The sequence below is a fragment of the Quercus suber genome, unplaced genomic scaffold, assembly GCF_002906115.3.
Source record: "Quercus suber isolate HL8 unplaced genomic scaffold, Cork oak 2.0 scaffold_851, whole genome shotgun sequence".
NCBI classification, from domain to species: Eukaryota; Viridiplantae; Streptophyta; class Magnoliopsida; order Fagales; family Fagaceae; genus Quercus; species Quercus suber.
This window is the reverse complement of record NW_027070281.1, coordinates 122,402-145,004: the sequence shown is the minus strand read 5'-3', so window position 1 is coordinate 145,004 and position 22,603 is coordinate 122,402. Positions and strand designations below refer to the sequence as shown.

The following is a 22,603-nucleotide window of genomic DNA, read 5'->3' as shown; positions in this document are numbered from 1 at the left end:
ATAATCTCAAACTTTAGAAGTGAAAAAACATATTTTAGTCTAAAAACAATAAAATACACCACCAATAAAATACAAAAGAAATTACTATTCCCATACGACTGCTCTCTCTCTTTCTCTCACAAAGTGGGGTGCAAATAAAACTATTATGAGTTTAGTAATAATAAGTTAATAACCAAAGTATTTGGTTCGCCACTAACGTAGGAAAAAGAATAGAAAATTTTTAAATATCTCTTGTTTTCCCTTTGTCTGGCCAATAAATGAAAAAAGGAAAAAGAAAAGAAAAGAAAGATGAAAAGAAAAAATTCCCTTCGCAAATCTCAAATACCAAAATGCCCTCTCCCAAAAAGGTGAGATCCTTTTTCCCCTTTATTTTTTCTTAGTTTCTCTACATATAAATTATATAATACCCAAATGACCAAAAATATAAACTATATAATTTTCTGTCATTCTCTCTTCTTTCTTTCCTTTTTTTCAATACCTATATTTTCTCTCAATCCAAATACCAAAAGGAAATTTTGGCATCTAGATGATTCTTAAAAATCACCTCCACGTTTGCCCTGTATAGACTGCCAAATCCACTCTCTTACTTGAAAGAACAAACCAAGCATACATTGAATTGACTTCAAGCAAATATGATTATGCCCATTCTGACTAACACTCTTTACATGTCAAGCCAGAGGGACAAAATTAATCAGTCTAGTAATCTGTTATAGTTCCTTGAATTGAAAACCATGCTGACTGATCAAAACAAATTTGACTTCAGCATGTAGAAATAACTAAGATCAATAATGTATTGTGCAAAGACTACAAACAAAGGAAGTTTGAAAGATAATAAACATAGACCCTCTTAGCAATTAGCAATTGGATTAGAATTTGGACGTGCATAGTTTGGATACACTGCACAATAGTTTGGTAAAAGCTTTCCTAACAAAAGATTTTCAGGAAGTCGGTGCTATTGGGAGCAAGGATAAGTGGTGATGTTGAATAAGGTAGCAGTGGCACAGTGTGATGGTGATTCAGTGGGATGGCTAAAAAAGGTGTTCATGGTGCTACTAGTGGGAAGGGGTGTTGGAGCTGCAGTACTGGTGATGATGGTGGGAATAGAGGTTTGGACAGTGACAATGCTAGTGGCCTAAGTTCACAGTCGTATAAATACATTCAAACCAATCGACTGGATGTTTTTGTAGAAGACAACGTAGGGCCAGCCAGCAAGTATTAAGGAAGAATAGAGCAAGGCAGGGACCTAAGTAAACTTTCACACCACCAAAAGAACACAATGAAAGATCGTGAAGAACAGGATGTAAATAGTTTCTACTAAGAATTTCCAGTTAGAACATCCGACCAACATTAGTTTTTCTGGGAACATGCTTACAGAATTCATCACCTTGTGCAACATAAAGTTAAGCCATCAAGAGCCTCAAAATCCCATCCAACTCTACAAGCTAGACAAATAACCCATAACCCCTCTAGGTAACAAAGATACCCGATTGCGATGCAAAGAACAAAAGGATAGATATAAACTCCACAAGTCCCTTAAAAGTAATTCTGTAACTATGTATATATGTAGATATAAACTATCAGCGGTAAATGAGTCCGGAAACATGGAAAGATGATTCAGTGCAGCTGGGGGCGAGGAACACGAGGCCGCACAGGTGTCTTTGACGGGCTTACCCTGCATACACATGACACAAGAATAATTTCAGAAACTTCGGAAGAAGAAGCTGAAATGAGAAAAACATAAAGTCAGTTATTAAAAAAAGCAATCTGCCAAACCAACCTTATTGGCAACGATCCCAAAACCACACCACTACAGTTAAGAGCTGCAATTGCACTTTCAGCCTGCAAGAGTTAAAAAACACAAAAAGAACGATTACTCTTATGCATAGGAATGATCCATAAGAAAATCAGGCCAAAAGTAAGACAAGAGAAGACTTCTGGCACACTGAGTTGTAGCAAAACTGCAAAAACATCCAATATCAATCACTAATACAATCTACAAGTTCAATTCTTAGAAGCAAAATTTCAACATTTAAAAGACAAAATGTAAAAATCTTTTGAGGTTCCACAGCCAAAGGCATGTTCACCATTTGCATATCAACTTATTTCACTAGGAAAACAAAAGCATGGGGCCAGGCAAAGGTTAAATGGAAATAAAGAGGCCAGAAACTGGCTCGCAGCACAATGAAGGCGATGTATATGGTCTATAACTCTTGAGATTACTCACAATCCATAAAACAACATCCTTTTGGAAAAGCCACAATTATTTTAATCATGAATGTAGAAGACAGAAGATAGACTTTCAAGTCTCAAGGCATGGTAATGTGGAAAGGGGAATCAAGCAAATATTGTGTTGGTAGCAACATAACAATTAAGGGCATTGAAGGAGAGGGAGGTGTGGGGGGAGGGGGAGACCATACACTTGAGAATGTATCTATCAGATTCTAATTTGGATCACTTATAAGCCAAGTTAAAGATGGCAACGCTATATAAATAAATATTTATTGGTAAATGGCACACATCTAATGGATCTAGAACTCTTGACCTTAAACTCCATTATTGAGGGAGGAGGAAATACCATATGAGCTAAAGCTGTTGGCTATGCTATATTTAATAATGTCTCAAGAAAAAACATGTAGGGAATAGTTACAAGAGGCCACTTGTGACAATAGAAACCATGGGTAATTTTAAAGGAATCAGTAATCTAATATCATCTTTCAGTTTAGTTAAAACATTAAAAAAAATTAAAAAATTAAAAACAAAAAAGATTTTAATTATTGAGGGTAAAGTTGCCTACCAACCACCTAACATAAACCACACAAAGGCAGTGGATACAAACTTTAATAACATAGTCAATTAGAAAAAAATTTCAAAAACTAAAGAAAAATAAAACATTGTCTGCAATTATATATATCCATTCAGAAATTAACTCATAGCCATGCTGATCCAAGTCAAACCCATGGAGAGATGCTATAAACCCAATGTCTAGGACTGGGCAACAATTTAAACCAAGAAAACCCATATGCAGGATATATTCAACAGGACAATCAAAAAGTTTTCCCTATGAGAGCAAAGAGTAACTCTATTCATCTCTTTTTAATAAGCAGGGAGGAATAAAAGCAAGTTTTGCCATGAAATTGGGGGGTGAATAAAGCACAAAGCATCCACAGATTGTATACTGACACAAACCTTTTTCTTCTTTCAAGCTTTTCAGAGTTCCATCCCATGAAAGGTGTAAAGTTTTTTTTTTTAAAATAAAATTAAATAATAATGAATATATATATATATATATATATTAAGATGGAATCAGCTAGGCAAACAAGAAAAGAGCATCCACAAATTTTTTTCTCCCTCACTTGTTCCCAAGTAATATATCTATTGGGAAAGATGTTTTAGAAAACAATAAAGCCAGTTAGTTACAACACATTGCTAGGCAATCAAAAAACACATTGCAAAGCTGACAATGATGAACTAAGTGACTTGACAAATGAATGTTTTAGGACGTTAATGGTGACACCAACCATAGAAAAATAAGTAAAACATAAGATAAGTGATTGCAGTAAATACAGCACTTTTGCTCAAAGTACATGCAAAGAAGTAGGCACAGCCCTGTTATCTCTGTTTACATCCTCTAATTAGCCCAACTATTATCACATGATTTCTCACTACAATTTGTATACTTTTTAAGAGGTCCAAGTGCCAAACTCCTATTTTTGCCCAAAACTCCTACTTTTACACAAAGTAGATACCAAAGAGCTAGATGTCCCTACAGCTGCTAAGACCCCAAGACATCCAGCTACAATTAACTAAATCCTGATGCTCCTCAGCTGGGAAGCAAGGACCAGGATGCATTTGTTGAGCATGGTGCTTACTGACGGTAAGTTCCCACAACTCAGCTACCAGACAATAGGATGAATTCAAAGTCTTCCATTGGTGAAGAAAATGCTCACTCTGCCACGTGTATGCTGAAGAAACTTTAAAAGGGATAGGTCTGCTTGCTCTTCGGACTTGCCGAGAAGGAAAGAGCCTTTTCAGTGCCCTTGGTATGGAAATTTACAGATGCAAACTGCAATGACTCTGAAAAGCAATGGCTTCTAGTCTATGGCTCAAGGGATTGGCAACTCCACAGGCCAACATACTATGCCATAAGCAATAGCTTTATCAATTCCACATTAGCAGCTCCACAGGCCTTTCATTACCTCTAGGACTGAAAATCTGCCACTGATAAGCCACATCCTACAACAAGCTTCTACTAATGCCATTTACATTCAAGAGATTCACTGTACCACATTCTAAAGGGGAACAGAAGTCAATTTCAAATCCCCTTTCCTATGGCAAATCACTGGATCTCCATTCCTCTCATTTATCCAAAGTTGTTCAAATTCCACCTAAAGTTACTTCCTACAGTTAACAGTCCATAAGATCCTAGCAATGATTTCCCGTGACACCAACAAGCAGGGAGTTATCCAAAAAATGTGATGATGGAGTCAAGGCAAACAATTAAGTGAGGTCTAGGAGCAGCAAGGATATGCAACGCGGTTGCTTTAGTGCCTAACCTCAGAACAAGTGTAATAAATGCAGAACTACCCAAATAATGTCTAGGGCCAAAAATACATTATGTTAAGGCTGTGATGATTGAAACAACATAAGATTACCAATGACTTATTGGGGAAAAAACGATATTACTGTGATTAAAGGTCAAGAACTGTTTGGTACCATCCCATCTATTGATGACTCATCTCATTTTCTTGTTACTACAGCATTGCTCAAAAAAAAAAACAAACAAACAAACTTATAAATCATCTATTAAGTGCAACACTACCAATTAAAAAAGTCAAGATTTGAAACCATGAGAGAGAATCAATCCTCTACCTTCTCTATCCCACCCACCATCTCCAGATTTTTTTATTTTTTTTAATAGGTCCAATTGCCACTCAATTTGCCATTTTAGCATGGGAAAAGGCCATTTTCTCCAATGACTTCCCGTTAGCTGCATCTCTTATTAGTGCAGACAGCAACTACAAGTGAAAAGCATGCATTCTTCTAGTCCAAAATAGTTAAAACATATTTTCTTGACTTCAGTATTTTCCAATGTCGAATCACTAATAACAATAACCATGCTGATTTCATAATCTTATGGTTCGAATCCAAAAAACTCCCATTCTCCATGCCTAATAGCTCAGCAACAACACTTGTAGTGTAAGAATCCTTCCATCCACAACTTAATAAGATGCGCTTTGTGGTGTTAATCTATATATTACTAAAAGCTGAAACATAGCATTTAATATTGCTACGCTCATGTTGAGCCACATCAGTAGCCATGTCATTTTCATCATCCACTCTAAATTTGTCCTACAATTTTAAAATAGTTTTTATCAATTTTAAAATACTAATAAATATAAAATATTTTCCAGCCCTATCTCCACCATAAAGCCCACTTCTTATAAATTTAATTCCACCATAAAGCCCAAACCCAAAGCCTTTTCAACCGAAACCCTTTTAAAACCATTTGCTTTCACGGTTTCAACTTTTTGTTTTCCTTTCCTTTTGTTGCACAGTTTCAATTTCCTCTCCCCACATTTTAGTTCTTTCCCCTTCCCCACTTTTTGTTCTACAGTTTCACATTTAATTCATGCCAGCCTATCTTCCTTCTAATGGCAGCCTCTCTGTCTTCCTTCCTTCCTATCTTCCTCTCCTCACAGTACCATATAAATACTGACAAAAGCATGATGATTCAGTTGAGGTAAATCTCAGTTTCTTTTGTGGTCCATTCTTTTGCTTGTTACATTCTAAAGATGGGAGCACATATGAAAAAAAATGATTATAATCCCATAAATCAGGTATAAAAAGTTTGAATAGGATTCTTACAATGCATAACAGATGCCTATTGTCAGGTCATCTACAATTTTGTTTGAACTACTGGAATATCCCCAGTCCAAACTTTTAAGAATATTGAAACAAAATCGTGCATCTATAATTCTATATAACATTAAAAAAACTATAAAATTGTACCACACCATTTGGGCAAGTTGGTACCTTCCCAAGCACCAAATGTGTGGGGAACAGGGCGAGTGCAGGGTTTCAAACTGTAGGGACAACATATTTAGTATGTAAATATTTCCAACCATCTAAAAACCTATAAAATTGTATATCTATATGACCAAACCCAAAGCCTTTTCAACTAAACCCTTTTAAAACCATTTGTTTTCATGGTTTCAACTTTTTGTTTTCCTTTCCTTTTGTTGCACGGTTTCAATTTCCTCTCCCCACATTTTAGTTCTTTCCCCTTCCACACTTTTTGTTCTACGGTTTCACATTTAATTCGCGCCAGCCTATCTTCCTTCTAATGGCAGCCTCTCTGTCTTCCTTACTATCTTCCTCTCCCCACAGTACTATATAAATACTGACAAAATCTAGATGATTCAGTTGAGGTATCTCTAAATCCCAGTTTCTTTTGTGGTCCATTCTTTTGCTTGTTACATTCTAAATTACATTCTAAAAATGGGAGCACATATGAAAAAAAATTATTATAATCCCATAAATCAGGTACAAAAAATTTGAATAGGATTCTTACAATGCATAACAGATGCCTATTGTCAGGTCATCTACAATTTTGTGTGAACTACTGGAATATCCCCAGCCCCAACTTTTAAGAATATTGAAACAAAATTGTGCATCTATAATTCTATATAACATTAAAAAAACTATAAAATTGTACCACACCATTTGGGCAAATTGGTACCTCCCCAAGCACCAAATGTGTGGGGAACAGGGGGAATGCACGGTTTCAAACTGTAGGGACAACATATTTAGTATGTAAATATTTCTAACCATCTAAAAACCTATAAAATTGGATATCTATATGACCAAACAACATTTCCATAGGCCATCCACATATGGCCTCATTTAACAAGCTCTTTTTTAAATTCAGTATCATAAAAGCCTATTTGGAACCATCGAAAAATTAGAAACTCCTTTCCCTTGCCGCTAAGTGTTACACATTTTTATGTCTCGTAGGCTTCAAATAAAAATTAGACCAAAATACATGGTTGGTCCCTAAAGTTTACCTGTTGAACACTTAATAGTCCCTAAAGTTTCAAAACGATGCTATTGGCCCTTTGTCTATTTCCATTAGTTTTCTTGTTTGTGTCTAACGGAGAAATGAGGTGGCATTTTTTAATGACAAAACAGATTGAGTAACTTGTTGGCTGGGGTAAGAGAATCAGATCAAGTCTAAAAGTGTGCATGTTTAATTTTTTAATAAAAAAATTAGTTGTCATGTCATCAAAAAAATACCACCTCATTGCTCCATTAGACATAGAAATAAGAAATCTAACAAAGTAGACAGACCAATAGCACTCATTTTTTAAACTTTAAAGACCAACAATGCATTTCAGCCTAAACATTTTGAAGATTCACATTCCACAGTAGCATGGCTGTTGCTTTTTGCACAGACAAATGGATACACCCAAGACTTTTCTATATTTTTCTTCACAATACATACTAATTTCCCTTGTGAAGAAAGTTGTGCATGCTCCTTTTGCAGTACTAGAAAGTTGTGCATGCTGAATGAATATTCACAATGTATTTAAGGGTTCTCCAAACATGTAATAAATAAAAAGCACTCTAACAAAGAGATGTGAGTTCAAGTTACTAAAGGACTTTTTTCCAAAAAAAAAAAAAAAAAAAAAAACCAAAAAGTTCATGGATAAACTTTGGATCAGAAATGCTGCAAAATGTCAAGCTAGGACTGCTAATATAACTTCAAAAAATATGAGAGTATCATGTCTATTTGCTCTCAAACAGTTAGAATGCACACAAGTGCTAAATATTTGGCATACAAAGATCAAGAGCTTAGAGGCAATTACCACTGTGAACTCAACAAAAGCAATACGAGTTGAATGATGATAGTCTCCCAGGAGCCTTAAGCGTTGAACCTATGCAAGGAAAAATGTCCAATAAGACATAGATAAGAGTTCAAGAACAAAAAACAGTTTTGAGGTTCATAACACAAGGAACTCTACAAACCTCTCCACAAAGTGACTCAAAGAAGAGTTTAACATCTGCTTGGGTGACCTGCATCAAACGAAGAAAGAAATAAGAAACATATGAGGCAGTTATTTGAGGCCAAGAAACAGGTGCATAATGGCCCTTAATTACATCAGAATTACAATAGATATTTCCAAAACTACCTTCTTGTCAATATTTGTACAATAAATAGTTCTTGAGCACATCTCCCGTTCATCCTCAGACTAACAATCATAATAACACCAGGAAGCCACAAAACAGAAAAGAAATATATAATTAGAACTAGAAATGGTCGGTTTCTAAAACTAAGAATAATTCATCATCTGAAGAGAGGCACTACAACCAACATTATATGTAGTCTCACCCTTGGCAAAAATGTCGGGTTGACTGGTGAAATTGCTGTTTTAGAAGGCAGAACTCTTACTGGGTAGTATCCTAGCACAGTACCTGACAGACTCAATGCAGCCCTTGCACCCTCTGCAAACACATTACAGTTAATCTGATATAACAAGACATATATCCATGAATGTATATGAAGTACAGAATGTTATAACAATAATACCTTCATCAGTAAACTCGATAAAGGCAAAACGAAGAATGGAGTTAGGATCACCACAAACACGACAATCAACAACCTTTGGCCAAGAAAGATAGAAGACAATCATAACCATAATCCATCATTATATAATCAAAAAATGATACATGTGATCAAAATGAAACACTTACTACCTGGCCGCAACCAAGAAAGAGAGCTGCAAGCTGTTCTTCAGTAACCTATATGAAAAACAAGATAATCATATTTCAAAGATGAACAAAGCAAAACATAGATACAAATGAACATAAGGCCATATTTTAGACAATACAAAAGCCAGTTATAAGTATATAACTCCCTACCTGTTGATCAATGTCAGAAACATAAACAGTTCTCCTAATCATTGCCTCTCTCTGTGCCGGAGTCATTCTACCATTCATCCTTCGCTTCCCCTGAATATAGCCATTCTTCCTCTACAATAAATCAATGAAGCAAAACCATCAGCTAAAAACAAAGTGCTACATAACCAAAGTATGATGATAAAAGAATTAACCAAGAACCATGACACACACTGCAAACAAACTTGTATCCTACTTGGTTCCTGAGAAAATGTCTAAAAGAACAAAAATATATTAAATTTTTTACAGCTCTATGTGTTACACTAACACAACAAAACACCCTCAAAATTCCACAGCCACATAATTGAGTTTTTTCATATTTCAGAAACCAAAACGTATGAAAATAAAAGACACATACTTGTGGTAAAATAATAGTCAAAACGTTATTATCACTACTTATCATCCATTTTCTCAGCAACCAAACAGCCTCTAAAAAAGACAGTAAAAACAAAAATACATACCCTTCTACTCATGAGTCCGTTGGCATTGCCAAAATTAGTGAGTACAAAATTGTTAGCATATCCAAACCCACCAGCACCAAAGTATCCATGATTGTTAGCAAGAGAAGGAGGCACAAATTCCTCAGCCATAGGATTCAACTTGGACAACAATTCCTCCAAATCCCTCATATCACTCATCTCCCTCTTATAATTCTCGCTCTCATCCTCTCCATTTCCCACCACCAACCCATTAGCCATCTCATACCCACCATCAGAACCAACACCAGTAGACTTTACCAACCCCATCTGCTGGCTCTTGACCCCATTGGAGTCAAACCCATTTGCCATCTGACCCATCTGAGCCTTGTAATTCCCTGTGTCCACAGAAAAATTCGTTGCCGCTGGTTTTTCCTTCTGATCACTCTTGTTCTCCACAAAATCATTCCTGGGTTTTGAATTTTCAAGATCATTCTCTGCATTTGAGCCCTCCGATGATACTACAGTAGTAGTATTCTCAAAATTTTGACTAGCATTCTCAGCAACCGCCATGATCATCCCCCACACTTTGTATCAAAATCTGTTCTTTTTATCTTTTTCAGATTTCTCTGTAATAATTATGTATATAACTGATCAGAGGACATAACCCAAAAAAAAAAAAAAAAAAAAAAAATACACATACCTGGCTTATCTAAAGCATTTCCATTGAAATAAGACCAAACCCACCTCAGGATCGTTTAGCACAAAAAGATTAGAAACCCAGAAACCAAAATAATAATAATAATAATAAAGTAAAATAAACAACAAAAAAATGATATTGTCTCTGGAGATTGATAAGAAAGTGGCTGAAATGAAACAGAGCACAACTTTTCTCCTTTTCTTTTTCTTCTTTATATATATTATATATACATATAAATCTTTGTTTTACTGAGGATGTTTCTACAGAGAGAGATGAAATGGGTGTTTTATTATTATTCTTCGGATCGTCCGTTTGAGCTGCACTGCCTTTTTGGACTTTCTTTCTTTCACAATGTCCCAAAAATTGATGATGCATATATGGGAGGAAGACCCATAATATAAAAATAAATAAAATAAAAATCCAATTTTTATTTTGTATTTACTCAGATGCCCCAATTAACACAAAGCATGTTTCATGTCATGCATGACACAGTGCATCATGCAACATAAATGAGCCACACGCTTGTATTGGTAACATAACTCAGATATTTGGTGCTTACTGGTTATTTTTGAAGAATAATGGACCAAGAGGTATATTCCATTAGTCAAATATTAGGTAAAAACAATTACTGTACTCTTGTCATTATATCAAAGTTTTATCTATTTTTTTCGTTTTTTTAGTAAGTCAGTGGTTGTTTCTCCGCAAAAAAAAATTAAAAAATAGTAAGTTAATGGTTATAACAATGGAACAGAGAAATTTAAACATTAGATATATTTTTTTATAACCATTGTTGCTCATATGATTTTGCGGTTTATCATCAAATTAAGACAATAATCAATTTTTAATATAAAAGGAAATTGAACATCAGATCTTCTATTCAACCATTAAAAATTTTACCAATTAAACTAACTAGAACACATCATTAGATGTTTTTATTGAAAACACTATGAGATGTCATCTTGATTACAAGATTTTTGAATTATCTAAGTTTTATCCTATTTTATTGTCCCCATTGAATGGTAGTCATTTTATTGAAGTTTTTTTTTTTTTTTAAGATTTTTTTATTGATAACACTATGAGATGTCATCTCAATCACAAGGTTTTTGAGGTATCTAAGTTTTATCTTATATTTTTTCCAAAAAAAAGTTTTACATTATATTTAAGTTTTACTTTATTTATAAGTTCCAGTTAGTTCAATTGGTAAAGTTTTTAATAGTTGAATAAGAGATCGATGAACTTCTCTAAAAAAAAAAAATTACCCTATTTCTTTGACCCCACTTAATAAATGATAGTTATTTTATTAAAGTTTTCTTCTTCTTTTTTTAAGTAAAAAAATGCTTTTGTAGAGTCAATTAAAATGCTTTCCAAATAATTCAATAGTTGGAAATGAGGCACTACTTTTTCTTGAGTATCGAAATGTAATTGATTTAAGCAATTTTATTTTTCTTCTTAACCAAAAAAAAAAAAGTAAATTTATTTGTTATGCCAAATTGCTCTGATAGACTAGTGCTTTAAATTTTTTATGCTATTTTTACCTTTACAATTTTTTATGACATTTATTACCTTTACTTGCATGTTATCATGAGGAAACACTCTCAAAGGTGAAATAAAGTACAAAAATCCCCCAAGAAAAGAAAAAAAGTTCCATGAAAAATTTTAAAAAATATTTTATAAATTATTGTCTTCAAAACATCCGTTAATTTTTTTCATAAAACAATATTTTTCGATAAAGCAATCTAAACCATGGTCAAAACCTCTGTTTTTTTTACAGAAGAATCATGGTGAAAACTATTTTGCTACAGTGAGTAGTACAACATCGTGCACATATATGATTACGGACCTTAACTAATTGAAATCATTATAGAATCTAAAGGAAATTGCAATAGCAAGGATTACAACACCATGCACATTGACCATTACTAAAGGTAATTTGCTATGGTAAGTGCTACAACATCATGCACAATAATATTATGATTATCCTAAATTTATTGAAATCACAATAGAATCTAAAAGAAATCACCATGGCAAGTATTACAACGTCACGCACATTGAAAGCATGATTATTGTCCTAAATTTATTTTTATTTGGGATAGGTCATTTTATTAGAAGATCCACATTTTTAGAATCCATTGCTTCTTACTAAATATGCTCTAAGTTAATTCCTCCCTGTGCTTAAAGAAGATTGTTTAATATCAGGGAACAAGAAGCTTGCCATATGTATTTAATTTATTTATATCTATTTATATATTCTTCTATATGTATTTGGATTAGGAGTTTTGATTTCCACTTTTTTGTTATTTTCAAAAGTACAATCAATGTTGTAATACTTGTTGTATCTCAACTGGCATCTCATTGTATTTCTAACGAAGACATTTATGGTATAATTCCCTCTCTAAGCTTTCTCCCCCATTGTTATTATTGAAAAAAAAAAAAAAAAAAATATATATTTTCTAAATATAACTTTATTTTTTTTTTTTTTTTGAACAAGTAAAAATGGGAACCATAAATTAAATCAAAGGTTGTTATGGGATATATATACAAAAATAAATAAATAAATAAAAACTAAAAATGAGAGAAAATAAAACTACCTAACTAATCGACACTATGTACTTTATGAACATGTGCGTCGCTTTATGGCATTAGTGCAATGACATTGTCTCTAATTCATTTGTTGTTTTGTTATACAAAACGACATTGTTTGCAGCAAGTCTTCATCCTTCTTCTATCTAACATTGTCTAGTGCATTGAAACACTCAGATAGAAGCTTTGCCATAATTCAAGTTAATTTTCTCAAACAAATAAATTAAGGACAAAAAAGTATTTTTGACAAATGGATGAAAGACAAAATAAAATAAAAAATAAGGAGTAAAAGAGTCAAATTAGGGAAAACGAAGAAGAACAAATGAAGAAATCTGTTAAACTGCAACTACTTCGATTTTTGAAACTCTTTTACATTCATACGGTAGTGGAGATTATAATAATAATAATACTAATAGGAAGAAGGAACTATCAACAACATAGTGCATGCAATAAGGCTAATTACGAATTATTAAGAAGATGATTAAGAAATTCATTATGGAAAATTTTTTCACAGTTATTTCGAGATTTTAATTTAAGACAACAAAATTATATTTATAATATTAGAAAACAAATGAGGTAACTTTTTACAGATTTGTATTGGGTCCAGTGTACTAGATCCATTAAGATGATAATTTGTAGTCAAAAGTTAACAAGTATTACCATTTTAACAAGTCCAGTAACACTAAGCACTAAACCTATGTCCCAAGCTTTATCACTTTTTATTATCCTTCCATTCCTATATTCAATGTCACCTTTTATCACTTTTTGTTATCTTTCTATCCCTATATTCAATATCACCTTTTACCACTTTTTATTATCCCTCCATCCCTATATTCAGGATCATAATTTCAAAATCTAAGAGATTATTGGATAATCATACTTACTGTACTAGAGAAATTGGGAGATTGTTTTGGATTTAATCTAAATGAGAAAATAGAGATAAAAGTTCAAGAAAATTCTTTACATGGTTCACAATTTAATTTGTTACCATCATATGGTATTGAATGACATGCATGCACGCATGTATGTTACATTGGTTGACAATTCAATACATTAATTGTTGTTAAATGTAACAATGTGTTAACACGTGTGCGCGTGTATTAGACGCACGGTGGTTAATGTCAACATTACACAAAGTTGATAGAGTTACAAAGGTTGTCATTATCCACTGCAGTCACAGACATCGATCTATATATTGCTGTCATCAAGTTGCTGACCCAAAAAAAAAAAACCTGGGCCCACTTTTACTTTCTTTAGTTCCTTATGCGTAAACAAAATGCTTCAACTCACCATGGTTGAGCTCCACGTACGTTTTTGGGTTGGTGGGCAAGACTAAAACTAGCTCAGTAAAAAAAAAAACTTTTACCACAACCTTTTATACGTCGAGTTGTAAGTGATAGGAATATAAATTAATAAGCTTATTATTTTTTTGCTATATTTTTTTAATTCTGTACGTGATCAATTGTAATAAAAGTTATGTACAATTTAACTTTAATTTGGAGAGATATACTAATCTCAAAATTCAAACCTCATACATATGGGACTTCTCAGATTTTAAGATATGAAAAAAAGAAAAAAGAGAGATTTGGATAAACTTTTTTTTTTTGGGTTAAAAGATTTGGATAAACTTTAAAAGACTTAGACAAATCCAAGTAGAGCTTATCTAACGAAAAAGGACTTAGAGAAATAGTGATCTATTTGATTTTGAGTACATTATTATCAATTTTTGGACTGTATAGTAGGAATAGTCTAAATATAGACATCACATCTTTCTCAACTATTTTTAGATGATAATAATAATAATAATAATGATATTTTTAGTTATTGCAGATAAGAATCCAAATTCAAACTATATTTAGATGATAATAATCATGACATTTTTTGGTTATTACTAATCAAATATAGGAATAAGAATCCAAATTTAAAAGTGTTGGATTTGGTTCTTAATTAATATAATTTTGATAAAACTTTAATATTTGAACTCATGTTGTTCTGGAAGTAAGTCAAATTAATCACCTACAATCTGTCATTAATTGTTTTTGTTTTTTTTTTTCTTTCTTTTTTGTTAAACTATGGGTGTTGCATTTACTTATAGTTAATTTGTTAATACACATTCTCAAACTTCTATCTTTAATCTTATCAATTAAAGCAAAAACCCTAACTATCAATGAATTTAATGATGCTCAAACGTTTGTTATTGTGTCGTTAAATCTCTACGTAAACCCAAAGACAATTAATTTGTAGAGTATGGGTTGAAGAACTAGAGTGGACAAGGGAGTTTTTCCGCAAAAGATTATCACTTCTTTTCTTATTTATTGATCAGCTTTGCCCACATTCCATGCCCCGTTTCATACCCTCACCCTCTATTATATAGCCACTCTCACTCTCATCCCTACCGTCCACGTGCTCCCCATCCGTGGACGTGCTCAAGTACCTGTCACGTCAGGCAGCTGCTTTTCATCTCTGTGTGAGTGGCGGTAGGTCATGAAACACTGTTCAGGTGTCTTCTCCACATAAATGCGGCCAGAAAAGCTGTTGCAGTGCATTGAATACGGTGGCAGCAGCCTTTCCCTCAGATATTTCTTCATCCTTATCGTTTTTGAGTGTGCTTTGAGCTTATCGTGATCAGGTGGGCTCCTCGGACGATCAACCAGGCTTTTCTCCGGCTCAATTAGTCTCCGCTGTCATACCAGGGTAAAACTTCCTCCTCGGACAGGAGATATCCTCCTCGGACTGGAGACATCCTCCTCAGAAAGCAATGATCCTCTGCCCAGAGGATTCCGCTCCAATCTGGACCTTGCATTTTACTCATCCTTCTCTTCGGATGTGAAACAGTTCTCTCGTGGGTGTTCGGCCCGTTAATTTGGGCCTGATCCTTTTATCCCCCACAATATATATAAGGGTCTGGTTTAGGTTCATGCACGATTCAACACAAGTGTCTAAGATTGGTCATATATTTGCATTGTGTCTCAATTGTCAAAATTCTCTCATTCTAAATATAACTTTATTTTTTTTTTTTTTTTGAACAAGTAAAAATGGGAACCATAAATTAAATCAAAGGTTGTTATGGGATATATATACAAAAATAAATAAAACTAAAAATGAGAGAAAATAAAACTACCTAACTAATCGACACTATGTACTTTATGAACATGTGCGTCGCTTTATGGCATTAGTGCAATGACATTGTCTCTAATTCATTTGTTGTTTTGTTATACAAAACGACATTGTTCGGAGCAAGTCTTCATCCTTCTTCTATCTAATATTGTCTAGTGCATTGAAACACTCGATAGAAGCTTTGCCATAATTCAAGTTAATTTTCTCAAACAAATAAATTAAGGACAAAAAAGTATTTTTGACAAATGGATGAAAGACAAAATAAAATTAAATGTAAGGAGTAAAAGAGTCAAATTAGGGAAAAAGAAGAAGAACAAATGAAGAAATCTCTTAAACTACAACTACTTCGATTTTTGAAACTCTTTTACATTCATATCGTAGTGGAGATTATAATAATAATAATAATAATGCTGATAGGAAGAAGGGACTATCAACAACATAGTGCATGCAATAAGGCTAATTACGAATTATTAAGAAGATGATTAAGAAATTTATTATGGGAAATTTTTTCACAGTTATTTCGAGATTTTTATTTAAGACAACAAAATTATATTTATAATATTAGAAAACAAATGAGGCAACTTTTTACAGACTTGTATTGGGTCCAGTGCACTAGATCCATTAAGATAATGATTTGTATTCAAAAGTTGACAAGTATTACCATTTCAACAAGTCCAGTAACACTAAACACTAAACCTATGTCCCAAGCTTTATCACTTTTTATTATCCTTCCATTCCTATATTCAATGTCACCTTTTACCACTTTTTGTTATCCTTCTATCCCTATATTCAATATCACCTTTTACCACTTTTTACTATCCCTCCATCCCTATATTCAAGATCATAATTTCAAAATCTAAGAGATTATTGGATAATCATACTTACTGTACTAGAGAAATTGGGAGATTGTTTTGGATTTAATCTTAATGAGAAAATAGAGATAAAAGTTCAAGAAAATTCTTTACATGGTTGACAGTTTAATTTGTTACCATCATGTGGTATTGAATGACATGCATGCACGCATGTATGTTACATTGGTTGACAATTCAATACATTAATTGTTGTTAAATGTAACAATGTGTTAACACGTGTGCGCGTGTATTAGACGCACGGTGGTTAATGTCAACATTACACAAAGTTGATAGAGTTACAAAGGTTGTCATTATCCACTGCAGTCACAGACATCGATCTAAATATTGCTGTCATCAAGTTGCTGACCCAAAAAAAAAAACCTGGGCCCACTTTTACTTTCTTTAGTTCCTTATGCGTAAACAAAATGCTTTAACTCGCCATGGTTGAGCTCCACGTACGTTTTTGGGTTGGTGGGCAAGACTAAAACTAGCTCAGTAAAAAAAAACCTTTGAGTATAACCCTTTTTAATTGAGTTATGAGTGGTAGGAATATAGATTAATAAACTTATTATTTTTTTGTTATATTTTTTTAATTTTATACATAATAAATTGTAGTAAAAGTTATGTACAATTTAACTTTAATTTGGAGAGATATACTAATCTCAAAATTCAAACCTCATACATATGGGACTTCTCAGATTTTAAGATATGAAAAAAAGAAAAAAGAGAGATTTGGATAAACTTTTTTTTTTTGGGTTAAAAGATTTGGATAAACTTTAAAAGACTTAGACAAATCCAAGTAGAGCTTATCTAACGAAAAAGGACTTAGAGAAATAGTGATCTATTTGATTTTGAGTACATTATTATCAATTTTTGGACTGTATAGTAGGAATAGTCTAAATATAGACATCACATCTTTCTCAACTATTTTTAGATGATAATAATAATAATAATAATGATATTTTTAGTTATTGCAGATAAGAATCCAAATTCAAACTATATTTAGATGATAATAATCATGACATTTTTTGGTTATTACTAATCAAATATAGGAATAAGAATCCAAATTTAAAAGTGTTGGATTTGGTTCTTAATTAATATAATTTTGATAAAACTTTAATATTTGAACTCATGTTGTTCTGGAAGTAAGTCAAATTAATCACCTACAATCTGTCATTAATTGTTTTTGTTTTTTTTCTTTCTTTCTTTTTTGTTAAACTATGGGTGTTGCATTTACTTATAGTTAATTTGTTAATACACATTCTCAAACTTCTATCTTTAATCTTATCAATTAAAGCAAAAACCCTAACTATCAATGAATTTAATGATGCTCAAACGTTTGTTATTGTGTCGTTAAAATACTAATCAATTTTTTGTTAACTACAAATCGGAAATATATGTCGGTTATGAGCATTAAAACAATTCTAAAAACGTACATAATATGGTGATTTTACTACTAGTTTCAATATTTTTTTTAGATCACAATTCACAAAAGAATGCAATGTGGTCATTAGGAGCATTAGACAAACTGCAACCACTCACTAGAACAAATAAGAAATGTTCTACTCTTTTCAATAGAGACCGTTTGCAAGCCATTTACAATTTCTTTAAATGGTTCACTATTACAACAAATAGAGTTGCCCAATTTGTATATTTAAAAATTTGTTTCCAAACAAAATTTTCATGCATTCAATCGTTCATCCAACCAAACTTAGTGGTTGTATCTGTATGATTTTTCTATCTTGCTAAGATTTGTTTTTTGGTTAATGTATAATCAAAATAAGTAATTAGAATTCTCTTAAAAAAAAGTAAGTGAAACTACACCATTGGTCCTTAAAGTTTACCCTGTGAGCGTAATTAGTTCTTCAAGTTTCAAGTGAGTATTATTGATCCCTCAAGTTTAAAAAATGAGTTGTATTGGTCCTTCAATTAACTTCAATAAGTTTTAGTGCTTATATGTCTAATAGGCAACACCATGTTAATTTTTAAGTGACATGACATATTTTTTATTATTTAAAAATTACACATAAGCAAATCTAAATTGACTAACTCTTTTTACCAATTAGACTTATCCCAATCCCCAAACAACCCAAATCCCTTTTAACCAGAACCTCCATACCAGCCTCCACAGCAATTCCAAATATCAAGCCACAACCGTCGCAGACTTCGTAGTTCGTAGCAAAATCCATATCCTATTACCGAATTCCACAACTCCTGACAAAAGCCACGACGACCCCATAACAATCCTCTACAAGCAACACAATAGATCCATATCTATAATGGATCAGCTTCAAAAAGCCTGATATTCTTCTCAGCTTCGTCATTACCAAAGAATGAGTTGACTTCATTGTTCAGACCCATATCTAACTACATAAAAGATCCAAATTTATATAAAAGAAACCATTTTTTTTTCCAATTTTAATATTTGATTTGAACCAAATGTATATAATAGAAAGAAAAAAAAAATGTTTCAAGATTCCATAGGCATGCATAGTCGAAAGAGTCTAACACCTGGATCTTTACAAATAGCTAGTAAGAATATATAAATAAAATAACAAAACTTAGGTACAATACCTTAAGTGATATTCCTTTTATTCTCCTCTTAAAATTCAACTATGTGGCTACTTAACTAAAACATACACTTTCATCTTATGAGAAAAAATCTACATGACAGAATTTTAAAAATAGAACCTAAGAAACAGCACTTAAATACTATACCTAAGTCTTGCTCTAAATAAAATAACTAAATCAATTTTCTTCTTGAAACGTCTAAGATTTAGAGTAAAACACCTATATATTTTTGAATCAGTTGATTTGTCAATATTTGTTGTCTTTGTAGAGACCAACGTGACATTTTTATTTCACGATGAGATCAATGGCAATTGTGGCTTGGTTGTTGCTATTGCAATGGAGCCTGACATTGAGGTTTAGGTGAAAGGGATTTGGGTTATTTGGGGATTGGGATAAATCTAATTTGTTAAAACTTTTTTTTGACAACTCAAAATGTGAGTTGGTGTCATGTGTAATTTTTCAATAATAAAAAATATGCCACGTCACTTAAAAATTGACATGTCATTGTTTCGTTAGATACATAAACAATAAACTTAGCCAAAGTTAACCGAATGATCAATATTGCTCATTTTTAAACTTAAGAGACCAATAATACTCACTTGAAACTTGAGAGATCAATTGTGCTCACAAGGTAAATTTCGGAAACCAACGTTGTAGTTTCGCTAAAAATGTAATTAGAAATAACAAATTCAAAGGGTTGGTCTAATAATTTTTAAACTTATTTTAAATGAATTACAATAAATCATTCCAAGGTTTTTTTTAAAAAAAAAAAACCATAATCAACTACACACGTTTATAAAACTTAAGAATAGTTAGAAATCCAGCTGATAAATCAGTGGATTTGAACTAGTTCTAAATAATTTGTAGCCTAGCGCCCTATCATGTACTAAACTACACATCGTCCATTATTACTATTATTATTTTTTTGAATTTTTCGTCATGATTAATTGAAGATGTGTTTCTACATATACACATCACGTGGTTCATTGAAGTTTCTAAAGCCCAACATGTGTCATCTCCTCAGGGATGGAACTACTCAATGACAGAAGTGGGCCATGCCCCCCTATACTAGAATGTGTATTAACAAAAAGAATTTTAATTCTGGCTCTTTAATTTATATATTTAGCCCCTCTTCCCAAAAATTTTACAAATTAATCCAAGAAATCCAACAAATAGATAACAAGAAAAATCTATACATAAAAAAATGCACATATCCAGATAATAAGAAAAATTTTTGAAAAAAATTATAAATCCGATCTAAGCAAAAATAATAACAACAAATTAATTACAAATCCTAGCAAAAAAAAAAATTACAAAAATCCAATAACTTTTACCCAATTTCTCTCTCTCACTTGAGAACTCTATGCCTCTCTCAAATGATTCCACCCTCATAATCATAGAGACAACTCCTATGCCACATATTGATCATTTCATCTACACATCAATTAGACTTTGAAAATATTAAGACGTGTCAATTGACTTGCAAAAGTCTTGATTATAAAATCCTATTATTAATTTTTTTTTCAAAAGAAAAAATACAAATAATAATTAATAAATTATTGCTGTAGGGTCAATTTTTGTTGCCCAAGCCCAAAGGATATGGGTTACAGGGCCAACGAACCCAGAACAATGAATTTGTAGAGAGTGGATCGAAGGTTTAGGCGCTCGCCGGCGTGCATGATGCATGAACTACTTTCCTTTTATTGAAAAATACTAAGAACAGTTTACAACTGGGGGATGCTCCTCGGCCCATGGCCGAGGAGGTTTTTTCTTCCCTTTTCCCTTTTTTTCCTCTCTAGAGTCCCCCCTTTACACTTTGTTCCCCTTTCTTATATATCCCTCTCTTCCTCCTCCTGTTGATCATCTATTGGCCTCCCTTCTGACCGTCTGTCCCATCAGAGGTCATATCCGTGCTCAGGTGGCTCACCCTGATCGATGTTGCCCTGTCAAGGGGTTACATCCCCATTAATGCGGCCAGGAGGGTTAGGTGAGCGTATTCAATGCCGAGGTGACAGTTCGCCTAAGGCTTGCCCCTTCTCCGTACTTCTGTCGTCGACGCATGGCATCGGGCCCTTCTCCTCCTCAGATATTCAAGGAGTCCTGTGGTGGGGCGATCCTCGTGCTTTTCCGAGGTCTCGGACGACCGAGGATAGGGTCATCCTTGGACCCATCAGGCGTCCTCGGCGTGGGCCATTTGGGCCTGGGTTGAAGTGGGCCAAGGCTACCCGATTTTCTAGCCTCACAATTGTTAATAATGCAACTTTGTCAATCTTTAGTATTGATATTCCAGTTTTTTAAAATCTAAGAACAAAGAACTTTGCCTCCCCCCCTAATTTTGAATCCTGATTCCATCTCTACATCTCCTAATTGGATTGTCCTTTCATTGGTGGTCTTATTCACGTGGTTCATTAAAGTTCCTAAGAGCATTAGCATTGGGAAATGCTATCCGATCCCATTTTATTATCCCAAAAAGCTATTTTATCAATTATATCATACCATTTTACAACACAACCAACATCCCAAAAAAAAAATTCCATTTTATTTAAATGTTCTATTTTATTCCTTTTTTTTTACTATTTCTCTTTTTCTATTCCTTTTTCTCTCTTTCTCCCTCAACCTCTAGCACAAGTTTTAACAAAGAGAGCCACACTCACACATAAACCCACAATACACCGATCTACCTATCCAAAACCATCACCACACACACAGAGCCACACACACAAAAACACAAACACAAACCATCAAACCATCAGTAGAGCCACACACAAACACAAACCATCAAACCATCAACTAAGCCACACACACACAAACCATCAAACCAATCAGAGCTAGCAACAGCCACCACACCCACCAATCGGAGCCAGCAACAGCCACCACACCTCCAAAGAAACCCACCATTGATGTCTTGTTGGAATCACTATCGAAGTCATCGAAGCTCCAATTCAAACCCATTGAAGTCATCGAAGCCCTCACGTCGATCCAAACCCAGCCCATTGACCTACTGTCATCAAAACCCACGATCTCCACCGTTGTGAAAACCCACACTGACCCTGATCTCAGCTTCTCTGAAGTACTTAATTGTATAGCCTTTCAGATTTTAAACATGCAAACATCTAACTCATTGGAGAGAGAGGGTCATCGGAGAGAGCACGGGGCCTTGGGTCTAAAGAGAGCAGAGAGTAGATGAGAAAGAGAGAAGGGAGAGAGAGAAAAGAAGAGAAATAATGAAAGAGGAGAGAGAAATTTCGGGGTTAAAAAGGAGGAGAGAGATTATTAAATTTAAAAAAAAAAAAAATTTATCCCATTCAGTTACAGTACCATCTTACATTTAAGATGATACTATAGCACTATGCCAAAAAAATTTAGCATTTCCCAATTTTGGCCTTCCAGTTGATAAGCATGTTTTGGGCCTG

The 22,603-nt window shown here is 33.4% G+C and overlaps 1 protein-coding gene across 3 annotated transcripts; it reads right to left on the bottom strand.

Annotated features, from left to right (window-relative positions):
- Window positions 1–1,282: 1,282 nt before the first annotated feature.
- LOC112008674 (polyadenylate-binding protein-interacting protein 12) lies at window positions 1,283–10,427 on the bottom strand. Of its 3 annotated transcripts, none has more exons than XM_024041001.2 (11): window positions 10,075–10,427; window positions 9,417–10,021; window positions 8,920–9,030; window positions 8,752–8,799; window positions 8,588–8,660; window positions 8,390–8,502; window positions 8,190–8,249; window positions 8,026–8,073; window positions 7,866–7,934; window positions 1,778–1,839; window positions 1,283–1,672 (listed from the first exon to the last, which is right to left on the bottom strand). In XM_024041001.2, exons 2-11 carry the CDS (start codon window positions 9,948–9,950, stop codon window positions 1,615–1,617), a joined length of 1,176 nt encoding a protein of 391 aa, XP_023896769.1. In that variant the 5' UTR covers window positions 9,951–10,021; window positions 10,075–10,427; the 3' UTR covers window positions 1,283–1,614. The 3 variants fall into 3 exon arrangements, with proteins under 3 accessions (XP_023896769.1, XP_023896772.1, XP_023896771.1); XM_024041004.2 differs by having other exon boundaries at window positions 8,755–8,799; XM_024041003.2 differs by having other exon boundaries at window positions 9,417–10,000.
- Between the last annotated feature and the right edge of the window lie 12,176 nt (window positions 10,428–22,603).